This window comes from Pelophylax lessonae (genome assembly GCF_965119305.1).
Source record: "Pelophylax lessonae genome assembly, chromosome: 3".
NCBI lineage: Eukaryota > Metazoa > Chordata > Amphibia > Anura > Ranidae > Pelophylax > Pelophylax lessonae.
In genome coordinates, this window is record NC_138770.1 from 248,927,142 (window position 1) to 248,954,266 (window position 27,125).

Consider the following 27,125-nt stretch of genomic DNA (forward strand, 5'->3'; position numbering starts at 1 on the left):
TATCTAAACCCTCTAAGGCCTCTTTCACACGGGCGTTCCGTATGTCCGTAAATCACCCCATCCGTTTGCGGGTGATATACGGACATAATGCATGTCTATGGGATTGCGGATGTCACCGGATGACCATCAGCTGACATCCGATTCGCGTCCTTTCAGTTCTGTTCCGTTTTTTTGGAATGGAACAGAACCCAATTTTTCTTCCTCTTAAAAAAACGGAAAGGAAGCAAAATCGGATGTCAGCGGTGTCATCCGCTGACATCCGCAATCCCCATAGACATGCATTATGTCCTTGTATCATCCGCAAACGGATGGGATGATATGCGGACACACGGACTGGATGACACAAGTGTCATCCGTGTCCGTGCAAAAAAAAAAAAAAAAGTGCCGAAGCGGAAGAAAAAAACTGAGCGGCCATGTGAAAGAGGCCTAAGGCACTTTCTCTCCTTGATGAAGTAGCTCAATGTTTAAAAGCACACACCTGTAATGAAGGAGAGCAGTAACAGCTAGGCTTCTTATAGCAATGTCTTAGAAGTTTTCCAGTAAAGCTTCATCAGGTACATAAATGACTAACACCTATAGCAAGGGCATTATTCAGCTTTGGTCAAAGCTGCTGTTTGCTTTTATCGACAGATGCCCCTTCTCCTCATAAGCAGTTTTTTTTTATAGTAAATGTGAACTAACACTTTAATGTTAATAAAAAGAACCATTTAAATCTGTAGCACAGTAATTTTCTGTAAAAGTCAATGTAATTTGGCAACCTGGAATTTCCTGCTTGTGTGATTGGCTCAGATTTTCCCAGAAATCTGCACTGAGGCACAAGTTAGATTTTAAGCACCCTCTGCAAGAGGAATTTCATTTTAAGTCAGATACTTTCTTAGGATTAATTACTTCTAAAGGGATGCAGACACTGCAACTTTTCTCATTGGAACACTAAAAGTGCATCAGTCAGTTTTAAAAGGACATGGCCAAACAAACCTCTATTATATCAAAGCAGAATCTTCAGGGTATAAATCTGAAACAATGTCTGTTCCCTGCAATGTACATTGATCACCCAGAGGGGATTGTTACTTTTTCTCAACAAAAGTGGAGTTACTCTTTTAAGAGTGGCATTTGAACCATTCCTTACCACCATTGTAATTATTGCATTTTGACTACTGACAGCCAATGTAAGGGGCATTTTTGGCATTGACCCCTGATGCAGTGGTTTTAGTATGGGCTCCCCAAGACCTGGACATTTTTTTTTAGGGGTTCCTCTGAGGTATGAAAGTTGAGAGGCTGGTCTAGATCTTTTACTTAAGAATACTGCAAATTGTTACTGAAAACTTTAGATAAGACTTGGAATTAATGCAATCGATCTAGGCTTCTTGGTTGAATCATCTTTATTTACTTAGTTTGGCATCAGAGCATTTTTTTTGTTTAGTTTTTTTGCACATAGGCAAAAATCTTTATTTTTGCCCATAAATTACCTTAAACCCCCCAGACTATTGTATATTTTCTAAAACCAGAGATCCTGTACGATAAAAATGTTGCATGATATTTGCACAACTGTTTATCAAACACAAACTTTCAGGAAAAAATATAATGAATTTTAGTGCAAACACACGCACAATACCCATTTTTTGGTAAAATATAAAAGATGAGGTTGCGTCAAGTAAATATATACTAAACATTTCAAGTGATAAAATTGTATTCGATATTGCAAACCACTAGGGTACCCAAAAATCTCCATAGTTAACCTTTTAAAGCCCTTACAGCTCATCAGTTTAGCGTGAACTGTGTGAGCTCCTGTGCTAGAATTATTGCTCTCACTGACATTTTGTGGTGATATCTCATATGTGGTGCAATCGCAGTTATTATACACAGTGACACCCTGGTTGTGCGTTTGCAATTGCAGGTGTGCCCAGGCAATAGGGGTTATGATTTAAGGAGAAGTATGGCAAAAGCTCTTTTGCCCATACTTCTGTAAGTCAAAGGAGTACACTTAGTTCTGGACTCTTGTGACCCAGATTAAGCTGACAGCGGGCTAAAGTCTGCTGTTGGCTGGCATTAGAGTTTGTCCAGGCTCTGCAAGGATCCTGACAATAATGTCAGGATCCACCAAGTTGCCTGATTTGGCTCAGCCTCTCAGTGTGCTAGGAGCCCAAGCTGGCTGCTCCTGCCCCTTCCACAGCACTGGAGGGGCAGAGCTGTGACTGTGACAGTCATTGTTCTGTGCTTAGAGTGGACCAGAGAACTGAGCAGTCAGTGCCTGTTGATAGCTCAGCTCTCGGTGTAGATGCCGCAGAAAACAGATGCAGCATAGGTTTTTGTTTTTTTTTTATTAAAAGCAAGAACCTTCTAGACAAATGGCAAAAGAGCTATAATAGGTTTGATGCTGCATCTACATAGGTAAGTATAAATGTTAATTTTTTTCAAATCCTGCATTTCTCCATTAAATTTTTTTAAATACATTTTATTGTTTTGTTTTGTTTTATTTATTTTTATTTTCTTGCTATCAAAACTGGTTAATAAACTCCTGTGTGATAACATTGGGCAGGGAATGGAAACTCTGAAATCACTATATTCAGTGACAAAACGTTTTACCGCATGGTAAAACGCCTGTCACCGCAGGAACACACAGAAAATAATTGTTTCCTATGTGTTCCATTCGCACTGCAATGCAGGCTAGTGCTGGTCTAAAATGCAGACATGCTGCATTTTATTGTAGCACACCAGCCCAAATCGCACTGCAACGTCCGCCAGTGCAGCGCATTGTACTGCCCGACATTGCGGGGAATGAAGTGTATGTTTTGTACACTTCAAATAAAGCTTGAACAAAACAAAAAAAGGGAGCAGTGTGATGCGCTAAATCTCACACCACACTGTTCCCTAAGGTACCAGCAACTCTGAGTATGCAACTCAGAGTATGAATCGCTCTGTTTGAATTCGACGTTCGTACAGAGGAGACCAAGGCTTTAATGTGCCTTGATCTACTCCTCAGTGCCTTGGAAGTGGCTGGATGTGGTCCCAGGTCCAGCTTATGCTTAATGGTTCACTCTTTGGACATACGTCAAAAGAGCTGAACTAGTAATTTTCCATGTTTTAGAATTTTTTTTATTTTTTTTTTTGTAATCCTTCCCTTTTTATTCTTTTACAATTTTGTAATTGTTTCCACAGAGGATGGAGAGAGAATATTCCTGTCCTTGCACTATGGGTAAACCAAAAGTTGCGTTTAGGGAGACTGTCAACAAGAGAGTGCCGTAAGTATAAAATCATTATGTCATGTCCAGTCTCTGGAGTGTCGTCTTTTTCGTTTTCTTAATTTCTTTTTGGGAGTCGTTTCTGGTTTTTTATTTTCAATCCTTCTGACGGGTTCCAAGTGACTTCTATTTGCCATGGAATCATTTCCTGTAATTCAGAGGTTTGTCAGTGTATTACATTGTACTAAATATTGTATGCATCAGTAACCGCAGAAGGGTTCTCTTACGCTATAACGATTGTTTTCGTGATCTGACATGTTTTGTAGCTGGGCTCTACTTGTATATTGCCAGTTATGTTTCATGGCTAAATCTAAAGGCCCATTTTCCAATTTGCCAAACGCTGTTTACCTGGCACCATCCAATAGATAAAAAACAAGAGAGGGCGCACCAGCCTAGTGCATTATCCCAAAGCATTTATTGAAAAGTAAAATCATAGGTACTCCTCACAAACATAGGAAAAAAGATCTCTTAGTGAGCCACTCGTCTGTAGCTCAAGAGTCCTGGACATGACATTGTCCAGACTATGGGGGGGACCTCACTGGGATCCCTGCTGGCTAATGAGTTTCAAAGGAACTTTCGAGAACTACTCATAGCGAAATGTTACTTGGGCACTGGACGTTGATTTGGTCCCCAATTCTGAAGCTCAGTATGGCTTGGTGGTTGTAGCTCATGTCCTTGTTTTGCCTCCTTTGACTGACTCCAGCAAAATGCTAGGTGCCGCCAGACGGAAGTGACGGCCCGAACTTCCAGCTTCAAGTTTCAGTGTTCGCTCCAAACACTATTAGAGTGCCATTTTGGACACCATGAAGGAGTTTACCCATTTTGCCCCTAATTTGGCTGCTTTTAGCAATTGGGACACTGCAAATTGTGAAGCTAGTTGCATTACAGGTATACCATTTTATTTCTTTTCTTGTGTTAGATCATTCGCAGAGTGCAACATCAGAAGGCCAAGTTGGCAGAATTGGTATTTTTACATGTGAATTTCTATAGAATATTTGTTTTTATTTCTTCAATCAGGCTTGAGTGTGTATATATTTAGCTGAAGGAGCCTCTGCTGCTAGGCTCTGAAGAACGATTTTCCTTTGAAACACATTAGCCAGCAAGGATTCCAGGGAGGTCCAGCCATGCTCTAAGTCCAGGACTCTTGAGCTACGGATGAATGGCTCACGAAGTGATTTTTTTCCTATGTTTGAGTAGTACCTATGATTTTAGTTTTCAATAAATGCTTTGGGATAATACACTAGGCTGGTGCACTCTTTTGTTTATTTTATTTCAATGAAAGAATACACATACAGAGATAAAAACTGCATGTCACAACATTCAGCCAAAATTCTTGTCCTTTCTTTAAAAGTTGAGCTTGGCTCTGCCCCTCCCACCTTTTAAACCTCCCATTTGGACCTGAAAGTGACCCTATCAGGAGGTCAATAAAATAAATGAGGCACTTACTTGTGAAGAAAGCAGTATTATACATGCTTGCCCATTTGCTAATACTTTACTATGCAGCAGAGTTCCAAACAGAATTCCTGTCCGAATTCTCAGGCTGGTCGATTAGTGAGCCCCCCCCCCACCACCCCTGATCTCTGTGATTCATCCCCTGACCCCTAGTCACTACAGGACACTGGGAGGAACCACAGCAGCTAGTGGGGAACACGCTCTTCTACATACCCATAGGTGTGGAATCCCATTGGGATCTCTACTAGCATTTTCCTTACAGGTTAGTACTTTTATTATTTTGTTCACCCCGACAGGGTCACTTTAAATGTGATAGGAAGACTCTGACCAATGGCAAATGCTCTTAAAAGGAGTAGGGTCAAATTCATCTTTCACAGCAAAAGTCAAGATTAGCACATCCTTTTTAGCTGACTGCATCTTTGGGTCTACTGAACATTTTGATGTGTTTTTTTTCATTGTGGTCCCACCTCTGTTTTATGTATTTTATTAATAATCTGCTCCGCTTTCAACCCCAATTCCAAAAAAGTTTGGAGGCTGTGTAAAATCTACATAAAACAGAATGCAAGGATTTGCAAATCTCATAAACCCATATTTTATTCACAGTAGAAAATAGAAAACCTATCAAATGTTTAAACTGAGAAAATGTATTATTTTAAGAAAAAAAATAAGGTCATTTGAAAATTGATTGTAACAACATGTCTCAAAGAAATGTTGGACCAAGGAAAAAAAAAAAAAAGCTGGCAAAGTACAACTCTAATTCTAAAAAAGTTTGGAAAGGGCCATGTTTACCATGGTGTGCCAGCCCCTCTTCTTTGAACAACACATTTCCTGGGAACTGAGGAGCTCAGCAGCTGGAGTTTTGGATGAGGAATGTTGACCCATTCTTGCCTGAGCAGGCCCAGACTGGACATAGGGCACACCGGGCCGAGCCACGCCTTAACATTCCCAAGATTGTGATCGCTGACCACACACTTTGTAGTCCCTGCTACGGCCTGCCCACTTCAGTCACATGACTGAAAATACCTCCCATTAGTAGCGCATTGCCCAATGACAGGTCCCATCCCCTGTGTGTCCCTGTGTGTAGACGTGTGGTCGGTCACAGTTCGGGGCACTGTCCTCTGTCTGCCTTAAACGGTCTATGGTGGTGCTGACTCAGGTGCCTGCTTTATACTGTCTGTAGTCTACAATTGTACATGCACCCAGGATCTGTGTCCATATAATGATATACACTGCTCAAAATAATTAGAGGAATACCTTGAAAACGCATCAGATCCTAATGGGGAAAAATATATCAAGCTAGATATATATACAGATATGGACTAGGTAATGTGTTAGGAACAAAAGAATGCCACATCAATTGATGGAAATAAAAATGATCAACCTACAGAGGGATGAATTCAAAGATATCCCAAAAATCAAAGTGAAAACATGATGCAGCAGGCTAGTCTATTTTGCTGAAATTTCATTGCAGCAACTCAAAATGGTCCTCAGTAGTTTGTATGCCCCCCCCATGTGCTTGTTTGCATGCCTAACAATGTTGGGGCATGCTCCTAACGAGACATTGAATGGTGTCCTGGGGTATTTCCTCACAGATCTAAACCAGGGCATCACTGAGCTACTAAACAGACTGAGGTGCAACCTGGCAACGTTTGAAGGACTGAAACATAATGTCCCAGAGGTGTTTTATTGGATTAAGGTTAGGCAAGCGTGGGGGGGCATTCAATGGTATCAATTTCTTCATCCTCTAGGAACTGGCTGCATACTCTTCCCCACATATGGCCGGTCATTGTCATGCACCAGGAGGAACCCATTACCCACTGCGTCAGCATAGGGTCTGACAATGGGTCCAAGGATTTCATCCTGATACCTAATGGCAGTCAGGGCGCTATTGTCTAGCCTGTAGAGGTCTGTGCGTCTCTCCATGGATATGCTTCTCCAGGCCATCACTGACCCACCACCAAACCAATCGTGCTGAATGATATTACAGGCAGCATAACATTCTCCACGGCTTCTCCAGACCCTTTCATGTCTGTCACATGTACTCAGGGTGAACCTGCTCTCATCTGTAAAAGGACAGGGCGCCAGTGGCAGACCTGCCAATTCTGGTGTTCAATGACAATTGCCAATCAAGCTCCACGGTGCCGGGCAGTGAGCACAGGGCCCACTAGAGGACGTCGGGCCCTCAGGCCACCCTCATGAAGTCTGTTTCTGATTGTTTGGTCAGAGACATTGACACCTGTGGGAGGTCATTTTGTAGGGCTCTGGCAGTGCTCATCCTGTTCTTTTGTGCACAAAGGAACAGATACCGGTCCTGCTGATAGGTTAAGGACCTTCTACGGCCCTGTCCTGTCCTAGAGTAACTTCCTGTCTCCTGGAATCTCCTCCATGCTCTTCAGACTGAGCTGGGAGACACAGCAAACCTTCTGGCAATGGCACGTATTGATGTGCCATCCTGGAGGAGTTAGACTGCCTGTGTAACCTCTATAGGGTCCAGGTATCGCCTCATGCTACTAGTAGTGACACTGACCCTAGCCAAATGCAAAACTAGTGAAAAAACGAAAAGAGTAGGAAACAAATGTCAGTGGCCTCCATCTGTAAAACCATACTGTTTTCAGGGTTGTCTCAGTGTTGCCCATCTAGTGCACAGGTTAATAGTTTCATTAGCACTAAAGCAGCTGAAACTGATTACCAAACCCTTCTGCTACTGAACTGACCAGATTACAATATCCCAGGTGTTTAATCAATTTGATGCTATACTCTGATTAAAAAGTGTTCCTTTAATTTTTTGAGCAGTGTGTATATACCAGTATATGTACTGATGTGGGTGCTGGGGTTTGTACACTGACAGGTTCCTTTATGCATTGCAGAGGTGAATGCCCATTTCCCCTAATGAAGGACACTGCAGTGCCCAGCTGATGGCAGATCCCCTCCATCCTTTTTTATATGGTCTCCCCCCCTGCTTAGCTGACAGTGACCTGAAGCAGGCTAAACATAACTAAAATACATTGAGAAACTGGCAGTTGTCATAATTTTGTAATTTAGTTATTAAAGAAAAATGGGCTGCTCAGTCTAAAATGCCCTGGACTGTTTTTGTCACAGTCCAGGCCTGTGCCTGACCATACAGTATGCTGCTCTAAAACCTGGATATACCGTATCTTTCAGCATTGATAGTGCCTTTCCAGATGTGCAAGCTGCAATTCCATACGCACGAATGTACCCTCACACCATCCGAGATGTAGGCTTTTGAACTGAGCGCTAATAACAAGCCGCAAGGGGCCACTACTCTTTAGTCGGGATGAAGTGGTACACATGGTTGTCAAAAAGAATGTCAAATTTCAATTCGTCATTAAATGAGCTTTGGCCCAGAGAAGATGGCGGGGTTTTTGGATCATGTTCATATATGGCTTCTTCTTTGCATGATCAAGCTTTTTCTTGCATTTTTCGATGGCATGTAGAACTGTGTTCACAGACATTGATTTTTGGAAGTATTCCAGAGTGTATGCAGTGATGTCCACCATAAATCATGTCTATTTTTAATGCAGTACCCTCTGGAGGGCCAGAATACCACAGGCATCCAGTATTGCATTTTGGCCTTGTCCCTTGCACACAGAAATTTCACCAGATTCTCAGAATCTTTTGATTTTATGCACTTTAGAGCCTTTGCAATTTTTATTGGGGAACTTTTTTTTTAAATTGTTTGACAATTTTTAGACCCAGCTTTTCAGATTGGTGAACCTCTTCCCATCTTTAATTCTGAGACACTGACTCTTTAAGATGCTCTTTTTTTTTTTTTTTTACCCAGTCATATTACTAACCTGTTGCCAATTAACCTAATTAGTTGCAAAATGTTCTTTCAGTTCTTCCTTGTTAGTACCACTTCCTTTTCCAGCTTTTTGTTGCCCTGTCCCAACTGTTTTGAGATGTGTCACTGCCATCAATTTCAAAATGACCTTATTTTTTTAGACATTTTGATATCTTTTCTATTTTCGATTGTGAATAAAATATGATTTTATGATATTTGCAAATCATTGCATTCTGTTTTGTCAAGTGTTCCAACTTTTTTGGATATAGGGTTATAAATTGCTGTGTTTTTTTTTTTTTTTTTTTTTCCAGGATTACGTTGAAGTGAACCTGACCTGGCCTAAAAATTTTAAGAAAGGACATTATTGATTTGTGGCCACCTTGCCTACAAGTTCTTGTTTTTAGTTTTCAAATTGGAGCACCTGAAATCCTAGGTTGTACATAGGCCTTGACTTTTGCCCATGTAAAGACTATGCAGCCCCCCCTCTTGGCGCCAAGTCTTGCCTCTTGTCTTTCATCCTTCAAACACCAAAGCTTTTACTACCCACTTAAGTTATAGTATTTTACAGTTGTATGGCAGAGCTGGGTCTTGGTGCTATTAGGTGTTGGGTGGTAATCTCACCCTGGACAGAAATTTCAGACCTCATGTAGATATTTAGTATAATATTTTGGGCAAGGTCAGGTTCACATTAAAGCAGGAATGTACATCATATAACCACCTTTTTGTTGATGGTTTACAAAAAAACACATTTTTTTTAAATCTGTACATACCTGAGTAATCATTTCATGGATCTGTAAATCGTAAAGGAGTTCCAGCGCGTCCTCTCTTATCTGCAAACAAACTCCGCTGTTAAGCAGTTTGACCAAGCTTAAAGTTATATGATCAGCATAAAAGTATGGGATACTTTACGGACTTTTGCATACCATGTTGAGCTGCATTTGTCTGTACACCATTGCACATGTACAGATGCATATCAAAAAAAATTGAATATCATTAAAAAGTTAATTTATTTCAGTAATTCAATTTAAAAAGTGAAACTCATACAATTTTATATAGATGAGTTACACAGAGAGTGATATATTTCAAGCATTTATTTCTTTTAATTTTGATGATTATGGCTTACAGCTAGTGGAAACCTAAAATTCAGTATCTCAGAAAATTTTAATATTGTATTCACACTGGACCTCATGCAGCTTGGTTTCTGTGCCTCTCCACTCTTCCTCCAGACTTTGGGACTTTAATTTCTAAACTAAATGCAAAATTTACCACAGTTTGTGATGATTTGGGGAGCCATGTCATCTGCTGGTGTTGGTCCACTGTGTTTTATCAAGTCCAAAGTCATCACAGCCTTCTACTAGGAAATTCTAGGGGACTTCATGCGTCCCTCTGCTGTCCAGCTTTATGGAGATGCTGATTTTCCAGCAGGACTTGGCACCTGCCCACACTGCCAAAAGTACCAATAGTGATCATGGTATCACTGTGCTTGATTGGCCAGCAAATTTGCCTGACCTAAACCCCATAGAGAATCTGTAGGGTATTGTCAGGCCCAAGATGAGACACCAGACCCAGCAATGCAGACAAGCTGAAGGCCACTGTCAAACCAACCTAGGCTTCCATAACACCTCAGCAGTGTCCAGGCTGATCGTCTCCATGCCACGCCGCATTAATGCAGTAATTCATGCAAAAGGAGCCCCAACCAAGTATTGAGTGCATACTATACTGTACATGGACATACGGTACTTTTCAGTAAGCCAACATTTCTGTATTAAAAACCTTTTTTATTGGTCTTGTGTAGTAATCTAATTTTCTGAGATACTAAATTTATAAAGGCAAAAAAAATACTAAATAATAGCTGTAAGCCATAATCCTAAACATTTAAAAGACAAAAAGGCTTGAAACCTATCATTCTGTATAATGAATCTATATATTATACATTTCGATTTCTGAATTTAATTACTTGATAAAATTACCTTTTTGATGATATTCTAATTTTTTTGAGATGCACCTGTATAGTATGAACAGGGCACATACAACAATTGTTTTCCATGTGCCTTGTTCCCTTTTTTACATGTGTGGTAGTGTGCAGAAAAACACAGCTTAGTGGACATGGTGTTAAAGAGTAAAGGATTTGTGATCCACTTAATTATGGATCTTGTGCTAAATGTTTGTGGAAAGACCTTCTCTAGTAACATTTGTGAGCTGTTGCAAAATTCAGTTTTGACTAAAATGCCTCATGGTTTATACAACCATTTCCTTCAGTCTTAAACACTTTTCTTATTTGATATACAATGTATGTGGTACATACCTGCTGTTTAACCTTGTCAATAACCGTCATTGCAAATAATGTCTCTTCTGTTGCATTTTTCCACTTGACAAAACCAGCAGCAGCTATCGCCAGAGTCCATACAGGCTCCATATCTGGTGCTACATTGCCAAACTTATCTGCAAGTTAAACAGTCAGATAAACTTGTTTGTGTTCATTTCTATATCACAGACATATGATGACCTAAAACAGAGATTACTTTGAAAATTGTGATTCAATAATTAGAGATAAATAGCAGATTGGTTATATCCAAATCCTAGTTTTAATGTAAAAGGCTTGGCTCTGCCCTTTTCAACCTCTAGACTTCCAAGTTGATGTGATGGCCTCAATGACCAATATGAAGGATAGAAGTCTGACAGTCTGGAGAAAGTTTGACTGATAAGGCTCATGCATACCATGTGGTGACCTGCAGTTTTCTGTACTGGATAAACATAGATCACAGCTAGAGCACATAGAAAACAAATATTTTCTAAGTGCCTCATTCATGTCACAATGCTGGTGTAATGTTTGCCACAGACAAATGCAGCATTCCACACTGCATGGCACCCCATGTCATCGCAACCGACATAAATATAGTGTCACATAGTTTAGGGGAGGGGGTATTTAAAAAAAAAAACAGCAATGTGATGTGCTGTAAGGCTACTGACAGAGCCAGCACCTAGCCTGGATGGTAAAAATGCTGCATTTAGGCCCCTTTCACACTTGTGCAACCTGAAAGTTGCCCGACTTGAAGCAATGCCTGTGTAATCTTGAGGTCTATGGACCGCAAGTCGCATCAAAGTTGGACCAAAGTAGTGCAGGGACTACTTTGAAGTCACACAGATATGAACGGTCATGGGATCGTGGGATACAAGTTGGCATGCAACTTTGCAGCCCCAAGTCGCACAAGTATGAATGGGGCCTTGACCGTGCAGGCTAGTGTGAACATAGCTCTATGGGTAAATTATCATCTGCTGCTAATTTCACTTGATCTGCTGTTAATTTTTAACTTTCATTTTCCCCGAAGGCATGCTGCTAGGAGGGTATGTTTAATCTTGTGCTTATTTTGAATTACTAGGTTTAGTTTAAGGAAATACCTGGAATGTTTTCAGCTACCAGCGGTTTTTTATTGTTTAGCATTTTTGTGTAAAATTCTTGGTCCTTAGTTGCTGTGTAATTCTGTGGCTTGGTTTGTAAGGTAAATTTGACATCAGGAGGGCAGTTCTTGTCACTGTAGTACAAGACCTCTGCAGTGCTCATGATTTCAGGTTGCTGCAGAGATATAAAGATAAGAGTTCTGTAGCTCATCATACACATACATTTTATAACTTTAGAATTGTTTCAATACACACAATAGTGATTTTTGACTGTTCAAAATAAGATTACTTGAAATATCTCCGTTCATGTTGTGAATGCTGCCTGTTTCCTACCATCTCTTTCCACAACTTCCTGGATTCCCTGCATGCTTTGCAGCTTCCCCTCTGCAGTTTACATCCAATCTCTAAGAACTATATATCCCATGGTACTGACTCCACCTCCTGAAACTCCTCCCCTAGGCACCTCTGTAGTACAGAAGGCAGGCTCTGTGAAATCTGTGACATCAACAGGGCATAGCAAAAATGTGTGACAGAATTCAGGATCCTTACTATCTATGTTTACAGTCTTCAAGATTGTTCAGATTAATAGGAGTAGCCTAGAAAGAATTGAAATACAATCTGGAAATGAATATATAAGTTTACATTTTGAGAATGCATACCCTTACTGATTTCCATTGTTGAGCTCCAGACAAATTAAAAGGCATAGTTTTGGTTCCGCTCTGTAATGCTTATTACATTATTTTTTTTATACAAACCATGCATGCAAACAATGCATGTAACCTGTATTTGTTTACCTCCCGTAGTCCTTCTACAGCAGGGCTCAGAGATAAGGGAAGCAGCAGCACTGAAAGCCTGCCAGGTTTGCTGCAGTACACAAGCATGCTGGTAAGAAAGGAAAGCAGAATGACAGATAAATGAGCTCATCTGTCTGCGACTTCTCCTTTTCCTACTCAGTCTCAGGGTGGGGATGGAAGGAGACCTGTTCCTGAAAGTGAAGGTGCCGCTGAGGAAGATTGGGTCTCCTGCTAGACAGCACTGTGCCATGTGGCAGAGTTGTGTACTGTATCTCAGGACTGACCTCTAAAATACAAATCCTTTGAATAGTAAAATCGCTCTCATATATGTAATTCATCTGTGTATTCAGTGGTTTGCCTGGAGTGCAACTTTCACATATATGTGCATTAGTGAAAAATAAGGAATTTGCTAGGCTATCACATCTAGGCGTGTCTGTATATTTTGAAGCACTTTGGCTGGATTAAATGAATAAGTGGTTGTATATATTTAGAATATTTATCATCATGCCAATTCTGGGACCTTGCCCCAAGGGCATCATTAAGCCTGAAAATTTACCGACACTTCATTTTTTTTTTTTATATTACTTTTTTCTGACCACCACTGGACGTTCAGCACATTTTCTGTAGACAAATAAGGTTCAGGAATGATGTTAGGAGGAGTTGGGGGACTCGCAATAGTTTTGTTTGCGTGTGCTTTTTGTTTACATCTAATTTCCAAATGTAGACAGCATGCTGCTTCCAGTGGCACATTCAGTCATTCGTTTTTACTAGTAATGCAAACAAAATGAAATGCCACCTCTTCTTCTGTCTTTGAAAAGGCCAGCAATTTACATTTCTTTTCTTTATACTCTGGGTTTCCTGCCCACATTTGCGTTGCATTCTAAGTGTCTTTTTGCATCAGTACTGAAAAAATGACCTTTAATGTGCAGCAAACATAGTTTAAATGTGGGGCACCCTGTTTTGTGTGTTACAGATCTGTCTTTTTTTTTTTTTGTAGTTTATCATAATTAACTTTGTAGTGCAGTGCCGGGACAAGGCCACCCAGTGCCCTGGGCAAAGATGCCAAACTGCGCCCCCTCCTTCTCTTACGGTTAGGATCAGGGTGCCCAAATCTCTGCAAAGAAACCATTGCGCCCAGGGCAGCCATCTCTCTGGCCCCCCCCCCCCCTTGTCCCGGCCCTGTTGGAGTGCATCCGTTTTTTGCTTTCTTTATTTGTTTTTGATTATTCTTTATTAAAATAATTGTGGTTACAGCTTGCACATATATGCGCCATTGATAAGATGTGCTTACGGCAGTCTAATGTCTAAATACAGCCATGGTTTGTGGTAATTCAGCAATATAAATATGTGCTTAATAAGCCTTTCCCTCCTGCCCCTCGGGTCTATTTCAAAGAGTCTGAACACCCAAGGAGCAGTGACCATGTGACCAATGTATAGGACTGTCACGGGGGTCATATGATCGAGACCTGGTCCTGCTGGCTACTGATCGTTAATTGTGACCGAGAGCTGTCTTTGACAGCTTTGTCTCTGTGCTGGGAATGTGCAGTGAGCACGTTCTCAGCAGAGAAAAATTTGGCTGCCCAGTGACTTATATTTGCAGCATGCATGCCTTAAACCACCCTTTTGCCCGCACATACAGTACGGATGGCAACCGGTTAATTAAAGTAATTCATGGACAAACAGAACATGCAAAGTGCAGCAGCCCATAGTATTAGATTTCAGTTTACTGGCATTAGGGATAAATTAGGTTTGTTTTATGTGGGTTATCGGGCCTGTTTTAGACCTATGCATGCAGTAATTTTGTTTTACTGCAGCTGTAATGCACAGCACTTCATGCGGTGCAATGTAGTTCCATTCATTCATTTAGAATGGCTCCCTAATGCACAAGTACAGTAGGTGCCAATTGGCTTGCCCTGCAGAGCACATGCTTTGTATTTTGGTGCACTGCATTAAAAAAAAAAAAAAAAAAAAAAACTTTTTTTAAGCACACATTTGCTAGTCCAAAATAAACATGCACATACCTGATTTACATCATCTTTTATTGAAAATGTCAGATGGTATTTATTCCCCACTCCAGGAATGCTCTGTAAAATAAATTGAACATCCTGATTATCTGTCACACACATACACTCCTATCTTCAAAACCTTTCTTTTTATTTATACTATGTTTATATTCCATTGCATTCTTATGGGATCTGCATAATTAGGAGGAGGATTTCAGCTGACTAAAGTGTGAACCACTTCATTATAGTAGCTGTATTTTCTAAGATTTTACTAGTAAATAGCCAATAGCAGTGTCGGTAACTTAAAAGTTGTTAGTGTTTGTTACACACCTTCTTAAAATATGCTAAAAAGAGAAAAATGTCAGGGTAATTCCTTTAGGAAAAGAGCAGGGAATCATGAGCACATATTCACATAGCTCAGCAACTTTTCTTAGGGGCCTAATTTATAATCTGCTCCTAAAATATTAATAAAAGCAGAGGTGTCAGTTGTATACTTTTGTCACACATTATTATCTAGATGCCTCTGCCAATGTGTGTCCTACACTAAACAATGAGAGTACCAACAGTGAGATATATACATAGAGAGAAAAGTAGTTGAATAGAACTTGGCCAGAGATGATCTCAGTTCTCTAGGAAGGTGGTACAATCCATCGAAGGCCAGATTTACTCAACACCGCTGTAGGAACGATCATACGCTGTGTACATTTTATGCCCGGTTTCTAATGAACTGGACGAAATTTGCTGAGTGGGTGGCCCTACACTGCTGGTCAGGTAATTTTTTTTTTTTTTTGTCTGGTTTCTAATGAACTGGATGAAATTTGCTGAGTGGGTGGTCCTGCACTGCTGTTCAGGTAATTTGACAGCTGACCGAGCCAGCTGTCAAAATACAAAAGCCGCAACAGGAGATTTGTCCACCCCCACTGTATAGCTTGGATGGTGGAATCTGTCGTCGTGTGGCCAGGTTAAAGTGGTGCCCCCCCCCCCCCCAGCCCTCCAAAAATTAAGTCAGCAGCTACACATACTGTAGCTGCTGACTTTTAATATTAGGACACTTACCTGTCCTGGAGTTCAGTGATGTTGGCACCAAAGCCGATGTTTCCGTCGGGTGCTGCCGCCACCATTGCTGGTAAGGGAACCAGGCAGTGAAGCCTTGCGGCTTCACGGGTGGGCCCCTACTGCGCATGTGCGAAGCACATTCGGATTGGCTCGGCAGCGGGGGAAGGAGAAGGGGGCCAAACTTCCAAGGGACAGCGCCGCAGCGCCATCTCCCGGAAGTGGGGAAGGGTACCTGTCAAAAACGGGTATCCGTTCCCCCCTGAAAGGTGCAAAATGTGGCACCGGAGGGGGGGAGGAAGCAAATGAGCGGAAGGTACACTTTTGGGTGGAACTCCGCTTTAAGCCTAGTACACACGAGACAAATGTCAGGCGTCATCGGCTGGTTCAATAAAAAACTGCAGACATTCAACCTGTGTGTATGGCAGCCAGTCTGACAGAAGCCGGTCAGGTATGCCTGAAAACCAGCAGCCTACCTTCTCCCGATTACCGCTCTCAGCTGATGGGTGAAAGCACTTAACGGAGTGTTCTGGTGGGGGGCCACCCCCCTGTCATAACACAATAGCTTAGCAGGGCAGATCGCTGTACTAACATCAGATTGTTAATACAGTGTCTCGGACTGAAGCTGTCAGGTTTTTTTCGTTCAGCCCACTGGGGTTGTGTACTAGGCTTAAAGGGTAAGTTCACCTTTACAGAGAATCTGAATTTACACTGGACCCCCTCCCCATCTCCCCCGGTCACGATTTACCAGTGTCCTGCGATCCCCCGCTGTTAGACACCGGTACGCTGCTTCGCTGGTCTGGGGGTTTGAAATCCCTGTGGCTTTATCTTGCATCCGTACCTCTTAGCGTGTACGTAGAGGAGGCATTTTAATTGGTCATCACCGTCACATGGGTGGCACTGACCAATCAGAATCTGTTTAGCCTGCCCTGCCGGCGTGAGAGGAGAGGGGAGGGGGTCCATTGTAAGTAAAGGTGAACTTACTCTTTAAGGCATACCTTCCAACTTTTTGAGGTGGGAATGAGGGACACCTATTTAGCAAAAGTATGTAGACACACCCCCTGCCATGCCCCCTTAAAGGAGCATTATACATAAAAATTATTAGTTAAACCTACAAGTGCTTTTTTTTTTTTTTTTTTTTTTTTTTTTTTTTTTTTAATACCACTACTGTTCCTTCATACTGTCTTTTCAAATTTACAAATGCATCAGTAATAGAAATTAGATGAAAGGTTTAGCACTGGAAACATTTTTTGAAAGACAAAAAGTGCATGTTATATACAACTATATAAATCAGATCAAAACATGGAGGAAAGCGGAACAGTCCCTCGAAATCATGTAATTGTTTATGGAGTGATTTAACCTGTGCTGATCCAACATGGGTTCAGGGCTGATCAAGTCAGATAATTGCTCCATGAGCGATTTACATGCGACCAGTCAGGTTCAGCTGCGGGATCGAACAGCCTTCCATTCCTTTCAGTAGAGCTGCTGACCGCAGCTTATCACCAGGAACCCCCGCTGAGTCTCCTGCATATAGTTGGTAACAAACCTACTTACAAGTATGAATGGTGCCTACAAGAACAATCCTAGGCAAATCATTTCAGTCAATCTACTGATAATACTATCAAGGACACACTGCAGGGTCAAACACTTTACTCACATTTTCCTAATCTGAATGCTGTGCAAACCATTGCAGCCATTCTGAGCCAGCTTTCTGTATGTTAGAGACATAATAAAACATACAGTGGTTGGGTTTGGTGCATTGTCTCCTCTTTTAAAGAAAATAAAAATAAGAGGGTTCTCATGTCACCAGATAACTGACAAGGGATTTGCATTACAACTATGCTTGAATGAATGACCAACGCCTTAAAGCCTCGTACACACTACTAGCTGGGTTGAACGAAAAAAACTGACAGCTCAAGAGGAGCTGCTGTACTAACAATCCGATGTTAGTACAGCAATCTCCTCTTCTGTGCTATTGCGTTCTAACTGGGGGACGGCCCTGCCAGAACACTCACGTCGGCAGACCTTTTTCAGTCATGACCCATCGATAGAAGCCAGCCTAGCTGCCATACACATGGGCTAAATGCCATCCAGTTTCTGTTGAACTGGCCAATGCCGTCCGACATTCGGCCCATGTGTACTAAGCTTAGGAAGGAGGCTCTGTTTACTGTAGGCATTTCTGGGATAAAGCCTAGCACAAACAGAGTACAAACAGAGTACAAACAGTTGGACGGTATCGGCAGGTTCAATAGAAACCGGCTGACATATAGTCTGTGTGTACAGGAGCTGATCCGAAGGGTCCTGACCGAAAAAGGTCTGCCAACCGTCTCTTGATCGGCGCTCCCAGCCCTTAACCGGAGTATTTTGGCAGGGGGGGACTGTCCTCCTGTCAGAACACATTAGCACAGCAGGGCAGATCGCTGTACTTGCATCAGATTGTTGGTACTTTGGCTTCTCCTGAGCTGATGTGTTTTTTTTTTTTTCAACCCGCTATGTTGAGTGGATAAAAACTAGTGTGTATGAGGATGTTTTTTTATTTTTTATATCCATGACCTTTTTGGTAACACTAGAATTATGTACCCACTCCAATCCATGGGTGTGCCAACATTGAGATATAGAGATGTTCATCATTGAGCCTCGTGGATTTTTCTGTGTATGTCTGGCCTTCTGAGAGCTTATATTATAATAAAAAGACAGTCACTCTAGGGGTGCATGCACGGGACTGTACAAAAAAAAAAAAACCTATTCCAAGTGTTTTTTTTTTTTGTTTAGGGATCTGCATGCAGGTATATTGCTTTCAATGAGGACATGCACACAAGTGTGTTAACATGCCTTGTGTTTAGATCCATTCCTAAAATTGGAAAAATCTGGATCTGAGGACATGCATTATACCCGTGTAAGCATGTAAATGCATCTGTATGCATATACATAGATGCAAAAAGTGCATTCTGAAATTGAAAACCAAGAAGAACTAAAATATTATGCTAATTTTAATGCATCTAAACGCATGTCTTCGAGAGTTTACACCCATCCAAACAGAAGCTCATTCTCGAAAGATACTAATCTCAGAAGATTCTAATCATTTACCCAGGAATGTTTGTGCCATAAATGCTACGACAGCCACAAAAAAGTACTGTTTTTATTGGTACTGTTTTTTTTTTTTTTAAATTGGATCCTGAATGCAATTCTATTTTTTTTTTTTCTTTGGGCCCATGCATGAGGATTAGTAAATGTGTGCTGCATTCAGATTTGTTAAATCTAGGCACACCTATCCAAGAAAGCTGTGTATATACATTTCCAAATAATCTTTATACATGTCAGTTTAACTGTATTTTATTGCTATGATGCTCATGTTGAGCATTTTGTTGAAATTGTTACTATAACGCACATTCGTTAATAAAAAGTGTTAAATTAAAAAAAAAATAAAAAATATATAGGCACACCTTAGCCAGAGAACTGGATCAGCTGGGTTTGAACTGGCCAGGGCACAGATGACAGTGGCACTGCAAGTAACCACACCTTTTGCTGGTATCAACATGCATGTAATCTTATAAAAAAACAAAGTATGTGCTACCACTTTCACTAAGTTGTTGGGAAGGTAAAAAAAATAATGTATTTTAGGAAGCTGCTCACATTGATTTCATGTGTCTCCACATGTGCAAATGAAGATTACCATATAATCTTTGTATGTAATCTTGTTTTGTTTGCATTCATTGGTTTGCTAAAATCCAAACTTCTCTATGGAAAGAGGAGAATCACTTTCCTTTAAATGTATAATCCGCTTTTTTTTTTTTGTGTACAATTTAAAGTAATTGCTGGTCTTGTATTCAATTGCCAAAGCCACAGTGTAGGCAGTGGATATTTGATTCCAGCTCTGTTATGCTCACCTCTTTGCTTGCGCTTGTCACCTGTTGCCGTTGGAAAAGACGATGCGGTGTCCCCATTTTGTAGTTAATGTAGTCTCCTGCCACACCTGCTGCTCTCGAGGCTGGGTAGTGTGAAGGGTTAATAGGCTCCATGTTGCCTTTAGGACAATGATATGATACAATGAGCTGGTAGTGTTCTCACTCACACACACTTCTGTTAGCTGTCTTGTAACGAATGAGATTGCAAAACCTCTGCCAGGATTTGTGTTGCAGTCTGTGATCAGGAAGTGCTGACATCAGAGGGAGGAGCAAGGATCTTCTCCCTTGAATGGAAAGTGAACTTCGAACTGTTGTAAATTGCCTCAAAATTAGATGGTAACATTCTGAATTCCGATAGAACAGTAGTTTACTAGAAAAAAAAAAAAAAGCCTTGCAGAATTACCTTTACTATTACAACACTGGGAGATAATCGATGTCACAGTAAATTTGGATTTCTGCATGTGATTTAGCATTGTAAAACAAATGTAAATTTTTTTTTTTTATGGATTATAGTTTAGGTTCCTGTCATTGTTCTAGGGAGCCTATTTATGCCAGTCTTCTACTACTGGAAATAAAAATCCTTGCCAGCCATATAACATTCACAGGTTTGCCACAGGATATGGATGCATGCATATGCGTATATCTGCAAATCAAAAAAAATGCATGCATTGTGGAAGAGGTATATGCAGATTTAGATTATTTTTATATGCACTCCTTATGACCTAATTCTAGTAATCTGCAGTTATTGGAGATTGCATGTGCTTTAGCTGATTGCACATACATTTCCTCCTCCTGGTTTGAGCAAGAAGAATATGTAGGTTGCCATCTCATTCCTTCTCACAATACTATTTGCAAAGGCTTCTGTACTTTGAGTCCCTGACCTGCAGTTCTGTGATAGTTTGAATGAGAATTCCTCGGTCAGGGACACTATATACCAGTTTAATTTTGTAACATTTTTGGAGATGGGTAGAGCTTTCATTTGGTGGTATTTAATAACTACTGGGTTTTAATTTTACTATATAAAAGAAAATATTGGAAAAACAAATGTTTCTTTCTTTCTGGTATAAAAACATTAAAGTGCCAGGACAGTACAAGCACAACCCAAAGTGATTGCATTTTTTCCACCTTTTTTGGAGATGAGGAAACATGCTGGTATTGAGGGGGTTAAAACCTGGAGCTTGGTAATGGTGCACTAGATTAAGTGCATACAGGTCAAACAGAGAGGGAAGGAGGTGAAGGGGTTAATTTACAGGTCTCTCACACAGTGGGAGGATGAAGGGGAAGGGTTAATATACATGTAACCTAGAGACTGCATGGAAATGAAAGAAGGGGGTGAAAGGGTAAAGGTGGCCGTTCATGGTTCAGGGTTTTTTTTTTTTTTTTTCACCCAGTTGGCTCCGCGAAAAACAACTGAACCTGTTCCGCCATCCACATATTTGAGGTTCACCCAGTTGGCTCCGAAAAACAACTGAACCGGTTCCCCATCCACATATTCAAGGTAGATGGGGGAATCCTTGCTGCTATTGCTATTGTATTCTGACAGTGGGGAGCCTCTCCCACTGTGCGAATACACAGATCAGCGCTGCAGCTACTGATCGAGCAGCTGTTATACAGGGCTGTTGAACAGAAGTAAATCAGTAGATTGACTTCTGATCCAACTGCAGTGGGCACAAATACTTCAAAATTCGGCTGGTCCCTGCTAAAACTGCTGAATTTCGATTCATCTGTGGCCACCTTTACAAAAAGATACCACGGTCTGATAAAAATCCCTCACCGTGAATCTGCTGCTGCTGATCCCTTCGTTTATTGATCAATATTACTATTCCTAGTAATACTTGGTTGTGACAGGAAGGGCTGGGCTCTCAATCATGAACTCAGTTTACATTTGTGATCACTGTAATTGTTCATCATAGCAGTTACAAGGTACAGGTATGCTTAGATTGGCTCTGTGCATTGTGTTTGCTGTGTAACATTATGCATAGCCATGCTCTGGTGTATTTCTACCCTGACCGCAGCTCATGCACCCTGTTTCTTTCTCTGTCTCAAATCGACAAACAATTGAAAAACCTTCTGCACTTGAGAGTGGACCCCAGAGGTGGCAGTTGCCTAGATTTCCATCCTAGTTTCTGTGGACACGCCGAGCCTTGTTGCCCTCTCAAGACTGGGGGAGTCTGGTTACACTGAAGCCATAAACAAAACCGAGGGCGCACCAGCCTAGTGAATTATCCTTAAAGGGGAATTCCAGTTAAAATTTAAAATTTGCCAATGATTAGTATGTTTAACATGTTTAACTTTTACAGTCAGGTCCATAAATATTGGGACATCAACACCATTCTAATCTTTTTGGCTCTATACACCACCACAATAGATTTGAAATGAAACAAACAAGATGTGCTTTAACTGCAAACTTTCAGCTTTAATTTGAGGGTATTTACATCCAAATCAGGTGAACGGTGTAGGAATCGCAACAGTTTGTATATTTGCCTCCCACTTTTTAAGAAACCAAAAGTAATAGGACAGATTAACAATCATAAATCAAACTTTCACTTTTTAATACTTGGTTTCAAATCCTTTGCAGTCAATTACAGCCTGAAGTCTGGAACGCATTGACATTACCAGACGCTGGGTTTCATCCCTGGTGATGCTCTGCCAGGCCTCTACTGCAACTGTCTTCAGTTCCTGCTTGTTCTTGGGGCATTTTCCCTTCAGTTTTGTCTTCAGCAAGTGAAATGCATGCTCAATCGGATTCAGGTCAGGTGATTGACTTGGCCATTGCATAACATTCCACTTCTTTCCCTTAAAAAACTCTTTGGTTGCTTTCGCAGTATGCTTCGGGTCATTGTGCATCTGCACTGTGAAGCGCCGTCCAATGGGTTCTGAAGCATTTGGCTGAATATGAGCAGATAATATTGCCCGAAACACTTCAGAATTCATCCTGCTGCTTTTGTCAGCAGTCACATCATCAATAATTGCAAGAGAACCAGTTCCATTGGCAGCCATACATGCCCACGCCATGACACTACCAGCACCATGCTACACTGATGACGTGGTATGCTTTGAATCATGAGCAGTTCCTTTCCTTCTCTATCCTCTTCTCTTCCCATCACTCTGGTACAAGTTTATCTTGGTCTCATCTGTCCATAGGATGTTGTTCCAGAACTGTGAAGGCTTTTTTAGATGTTGTTTGGCAAACTCTAATCCGGCCTTCCTGTTGTTGAGGCTCACCAATGGTATAAATCTTGTGGTGAACCCTCTGTATTCACTCTGGTGAAGTCTTCTCTTGATTGTTGACTTTGACACACATACACCTACCTCCTGGAGAATGTTCTTGATCTGGCCAACTGTTGTGAAGGGTGTTTTCTTCACCAGGGAAAGAATTATTCGGTCATCCACCACAGTTTTTTTCTGTGGTCTTCCGTGTCTTTTGGTGTTTCTGAGCTCACCGGTGCGTTCTTTCTTTTTAAGGATGTTCCAAACAGTTGATTTGGCCACACCTAATGGTTTTGCTATCTCTCTGATTGGTTTGTTTTGTTTTTTCAGCCTAATGATGGCTTGCTTCACTGATAATGACAGCTCTTTGAATCTCATATTGAGAGTTGACAGCAACAGATTCAAAATGCAAATAGCACACTTGAACTCTGGACCTTTTATCTTCTCCTTGTAAATGGGATAATGAGGGAATAACACACACCTGGCCATGGAACAGCTGAGTAGCCAATTGTCCCATTACTTTTGATCCCTTAATAAGTGGGAGGCATATATACAAACTGTTGTAATTCCTACACCTTTCACCTGATTTGGATGTAAATACCCTCAAATTAAAGCTGAAAGGCTGCAGTTAAAGCACATCTTGCTTGTTTCATTTCAAATCCATTGTGTATAGAGCCCAAAAGATTAGAATTGTGTCGATGTCCCAATATTTATGAACCTGACTGTATATTATTCATTTACAGGTTTGCTGATTGTGTAGCTTAGAAAGTCTAATCTGAGCCAGACAATCAGCTACTTCCTGTTCTTCACCGACAACGCTTTGCTTGCTGAACTGAATTTTGGCAGCTCTCAGGCACTTCCTGAAAAGGTTGTCAGTCTCTGTGTGAGAAAAGCCTGGCTTTCAGGAAACCTGCTCCTGTTCTGCCCAGCACTGCCCCATCCCTCCAAGCCTTCTGCAGGTTGTTCAGCAGCTCCTCTCTTCTTAAGCCCCGTACACACGCAACGATTATCGGCCAACCGATCGTCTGTCTTTTGTCCAGAGTTGTGTTTTGTTGGTTGGAATGTGCCTAGATTGCACATGAATTTTCTCGCCCAACAAAATTCTACTTCAGAAGTGATGTCATGGGTTGGTATGATTTCTTTGTGTTCTTTCTTCTCTGATCATGCCCATACTTGCTCATCAGATTTTTCCCTGTCAAAATCTGTACTGACTGCACGAAAATCGGCCGTTGTGTTGACGGCCAACAAAAATTTTATAGTCTGCACACCAGATTTTTTTCGGCCGAAAAGTCGGAGTTGGTTGTCGGAAGCATCATACTAACAATCCGAAAATCGGCAGATCGGTCGTCGGACGAAAATTTTCGACGCGTTTGTACGGGGCTTTAGCCTTATTTTCAGAGAGAGAGAGAGGGGGGGGGGAAGAGAAGTCATTGTAAGGCTGGCCATAAACTATATGAAAAATCAGCGGAAATTCGGTCATTTGGACAGTTTGTTCGTTTTTCGGCCTGTTAATGGGCACAAATCAGTAATCGGTTGTGACATTTTACATGAAGAACAAGTTTGGAAAATTTCTGCCGAACAAACGATAAATTGAAAGGTTAATGTGTTTCTCGTCCAAACTGTTTGCACTAGGTATATGTGAAAAAAGGAACAAAAATTTTTTTTATTTATGTCCCTTGAACAATTTATCGATCAATACATGATGACACGATCATTTGCTCTCAGGACCAAGTGTTCGTTTTTCGAAAATGAGTTTGAAAGATTTTTCGTATAGTGTATGGCCAGCATTAGGCTGCAATGCTCACTGCAATGTATACACCAACACATGACAAACACACTGCAATGTACAGTGCATCCGGAAAGTATTCACAGTGTTTCACTTTTTCTACGTTTTGTTATGTTACAGCCTTATTCCAAAATAGATTAAATTCATTATTTTCCTCAAAATTCTACAAACAATACCCCATAATGACAACGTGAAAGAAGTTTCTTTTTTAAATGTTTGCAAATTTATTAAACATAAAAACTGCAAAAAAACAATTGCATGTACATAAATATTCACAGCCTTGACACTCAAAAGTGAGCTCAAATGCATCCTGTTTCCACTGATCATCCTTGAGATGTTTCTTCAACTTGTTAGGAGTCCATCTGTGGTAAATTCTGTTGATTGGACATGATTTGGAAAGGCACACACTTGTCTATATAAGGTCCCACGGCTAACAGCATTTCAGAGCACAGACCAAGCCACGAAGTCCAAGGAATTGTCTGTAGACCTCTGAAACAGGATTGTATCGAGGCACAGATCTGGGGAAGGGTACAGAAAAATTTCTTCACCAGGTCCCTATGCACACAGTGGCCTCCATCTGTAAATGGAAGAAGTTTGGAACCATTAAGACTCTTCCTAAAGCGGGCTGCCCAGCCAAAATTGAGCGATCAGGGGAGGAGGATCTTAGGAAGGTGACCAAGAACCCGATAGCCACTCTAACAGAGCTCCAATGTTTCTTTGTGGAGAGAAGAGAATCTTCCAGAAAACAACTATCTCTGCAGCACTCCACCAATCAGGTCTGTATGTTAGAAAGGCCAGACAGATGCCACTCCTTAGTAAAAGGCAAATGACAGCCCGCCTGGAGTTTGCCAAAAGGCACCTGAAAGGCTCTCAGACCACGAGAAACTAAATTTCGAAATGTCCGATGAAACAGAGATTGAACGCTTTTGCCTAAATGGCACGCGTCATGTCTGGGGGAAACCAGGCACTGCTCATCAGCTGGCCAATACCATCCCTGCAGTGAAGCATGGTGGTGGCAGCATCACGCTGTGGGGATGCTTTTCAGTGGCAGGTACTGGGAGACTAGTCAGGATTGAGGGAAAGATGAATGCAGCAATGCACAGAGACATCCTTTATGAAAACCTGCTTCAGAGCGTTCTGGACCTCAGACTGGGAGGAAGGTTCATATTCCAACAGGTTAGTGAATCTAAGGACACAGCCAAGATAACAAAGGAGTGGCTATGGGACAATTCTGTAAATGTCCTTGAGTGGCGCAGCCAGAGCCCAGACTTAAATTCGATTGAACATCTCTGGAGAGATCTGAAAATGGCTGTGCACCGATGCTCCCCATCCAACCTGATGAAGCTTGAGAGGTCCTGCAAAGAAGAATGAGGGAAACTGCCCCAAAATAGGTGTGCCAAGCTTGTAACCTCATACTCAAAAATACTTGAGGCTGTAATTGGTGCAAAGGTGCTTCAACAAAGTATTGAGCACAGGCTGTGAATACTTCTGTAAATGGGATTTTTTTATTTTTAATAAATTTGCAAAGATTTCAAACAAACTTTTTTCACGTTCTCATTATGGGGTATTGTTTGTAGAATTTTAAGGAAATAATGAATATAATCCATTTTGGAATAAGGCTGTAACATAAAATGTAAAAAAAAAGTGACACACACTGCACTGTATACACCAATATATACACCAACACATGACACACACTGCACTGTATACACCAACACATGATACACACACACTGCACTGTATACACCAACACATGATACACACACACTGCACTGTATACACCAACACGACACACACTGCACTGTATACACCAACACATGATACACACACTGCACTGTATACACCAACACATGATACACACACACTGCACTGTATACACCAACACGACACACACTGCACTGTATACACCAACACATGATACACACACTGCACTGTATACACCAACACATGATACACACACTGCACTGTATACACCAACACATGATACAAACACTGCACTGTATACACCAACACATGACACACACACTGCACTGTATACACCAACACATGACACACACACTGCACTATATACACCAACACATGATACACACACTGCACTGTATACACCAATGTATACACCAACACATGATACACACTGCACTGTATACACCAATGTATACACCAACACATGATACACACACTGCACTGTATACACCAATGTATACACCAACACATGATACACACTGCACTGTATACACCAACACATGATACACACTACACTGTATACACCAATGTATTGGAGTCAGCTGCCAGAGCCTTCTGAATGCTGAGAAAAGGGGGTGCTGCGGAGAACCGCAGGATCTGCTGGAGGAGTTATGTCCTCTTCTCTGCTGCCAACTACTGTGACAAGGTGGGGGTGGAGTTGCAGCTGCAGGAGAGGTGCAAGGGCCACATGAAATGTTCTGGTGGGCCTTGTGTTTGACACATGTGATCTACAGTATAG

The 27,125-nt window shown here is 41.3% G+C and overlaps 2 protein-coding genes across 2 annotated transcripts in view; one reads left to right on the forward strand and one right to left on the reverse strand.

Annotated features, from left to right (window-relative positions):
* GFM1 (G elongation factor mitochondrial 1) overlaps positions 1–27,125 on the forward strand; it is a 73,196-nt gene that overhangs the window by 24,395 nt on the left and 21,676 nt on the right. The window contains exon 13 of the mRNA XM_082249876.1: positions 3,157–3,239. Coding sequence (XP_082106002.1) covers positions 3,157–3,239 — 83 coding nt within the window. The remainder of the gene's footprint in view (positions 1–3,156; positions 3,240–27,125) is intronic.
* Positions 3,096–19,875, reverse strand: LXN (latexin). Its single transcript, XM_082249884.1, has 6 exons — positions 19,630–19,875; positions 14,708–14,770; positions 11,893–12,067; positions 10,799–10,935; positions 9,264–9,323; positions 3,096–3,387 (listed from the first exon to the last, which is right to left on the reverse strand). Exons 1-6 carry the CDS (start codon positions 19,759–19,761, stop codon positions 3,298–3,300), a joined length of 657 nt encoding a protein of 218 aa, XP_082106010.1. The 5' UTR covers positions 19,762–19,875; the 3' UTR covers positions 3,096–3,297.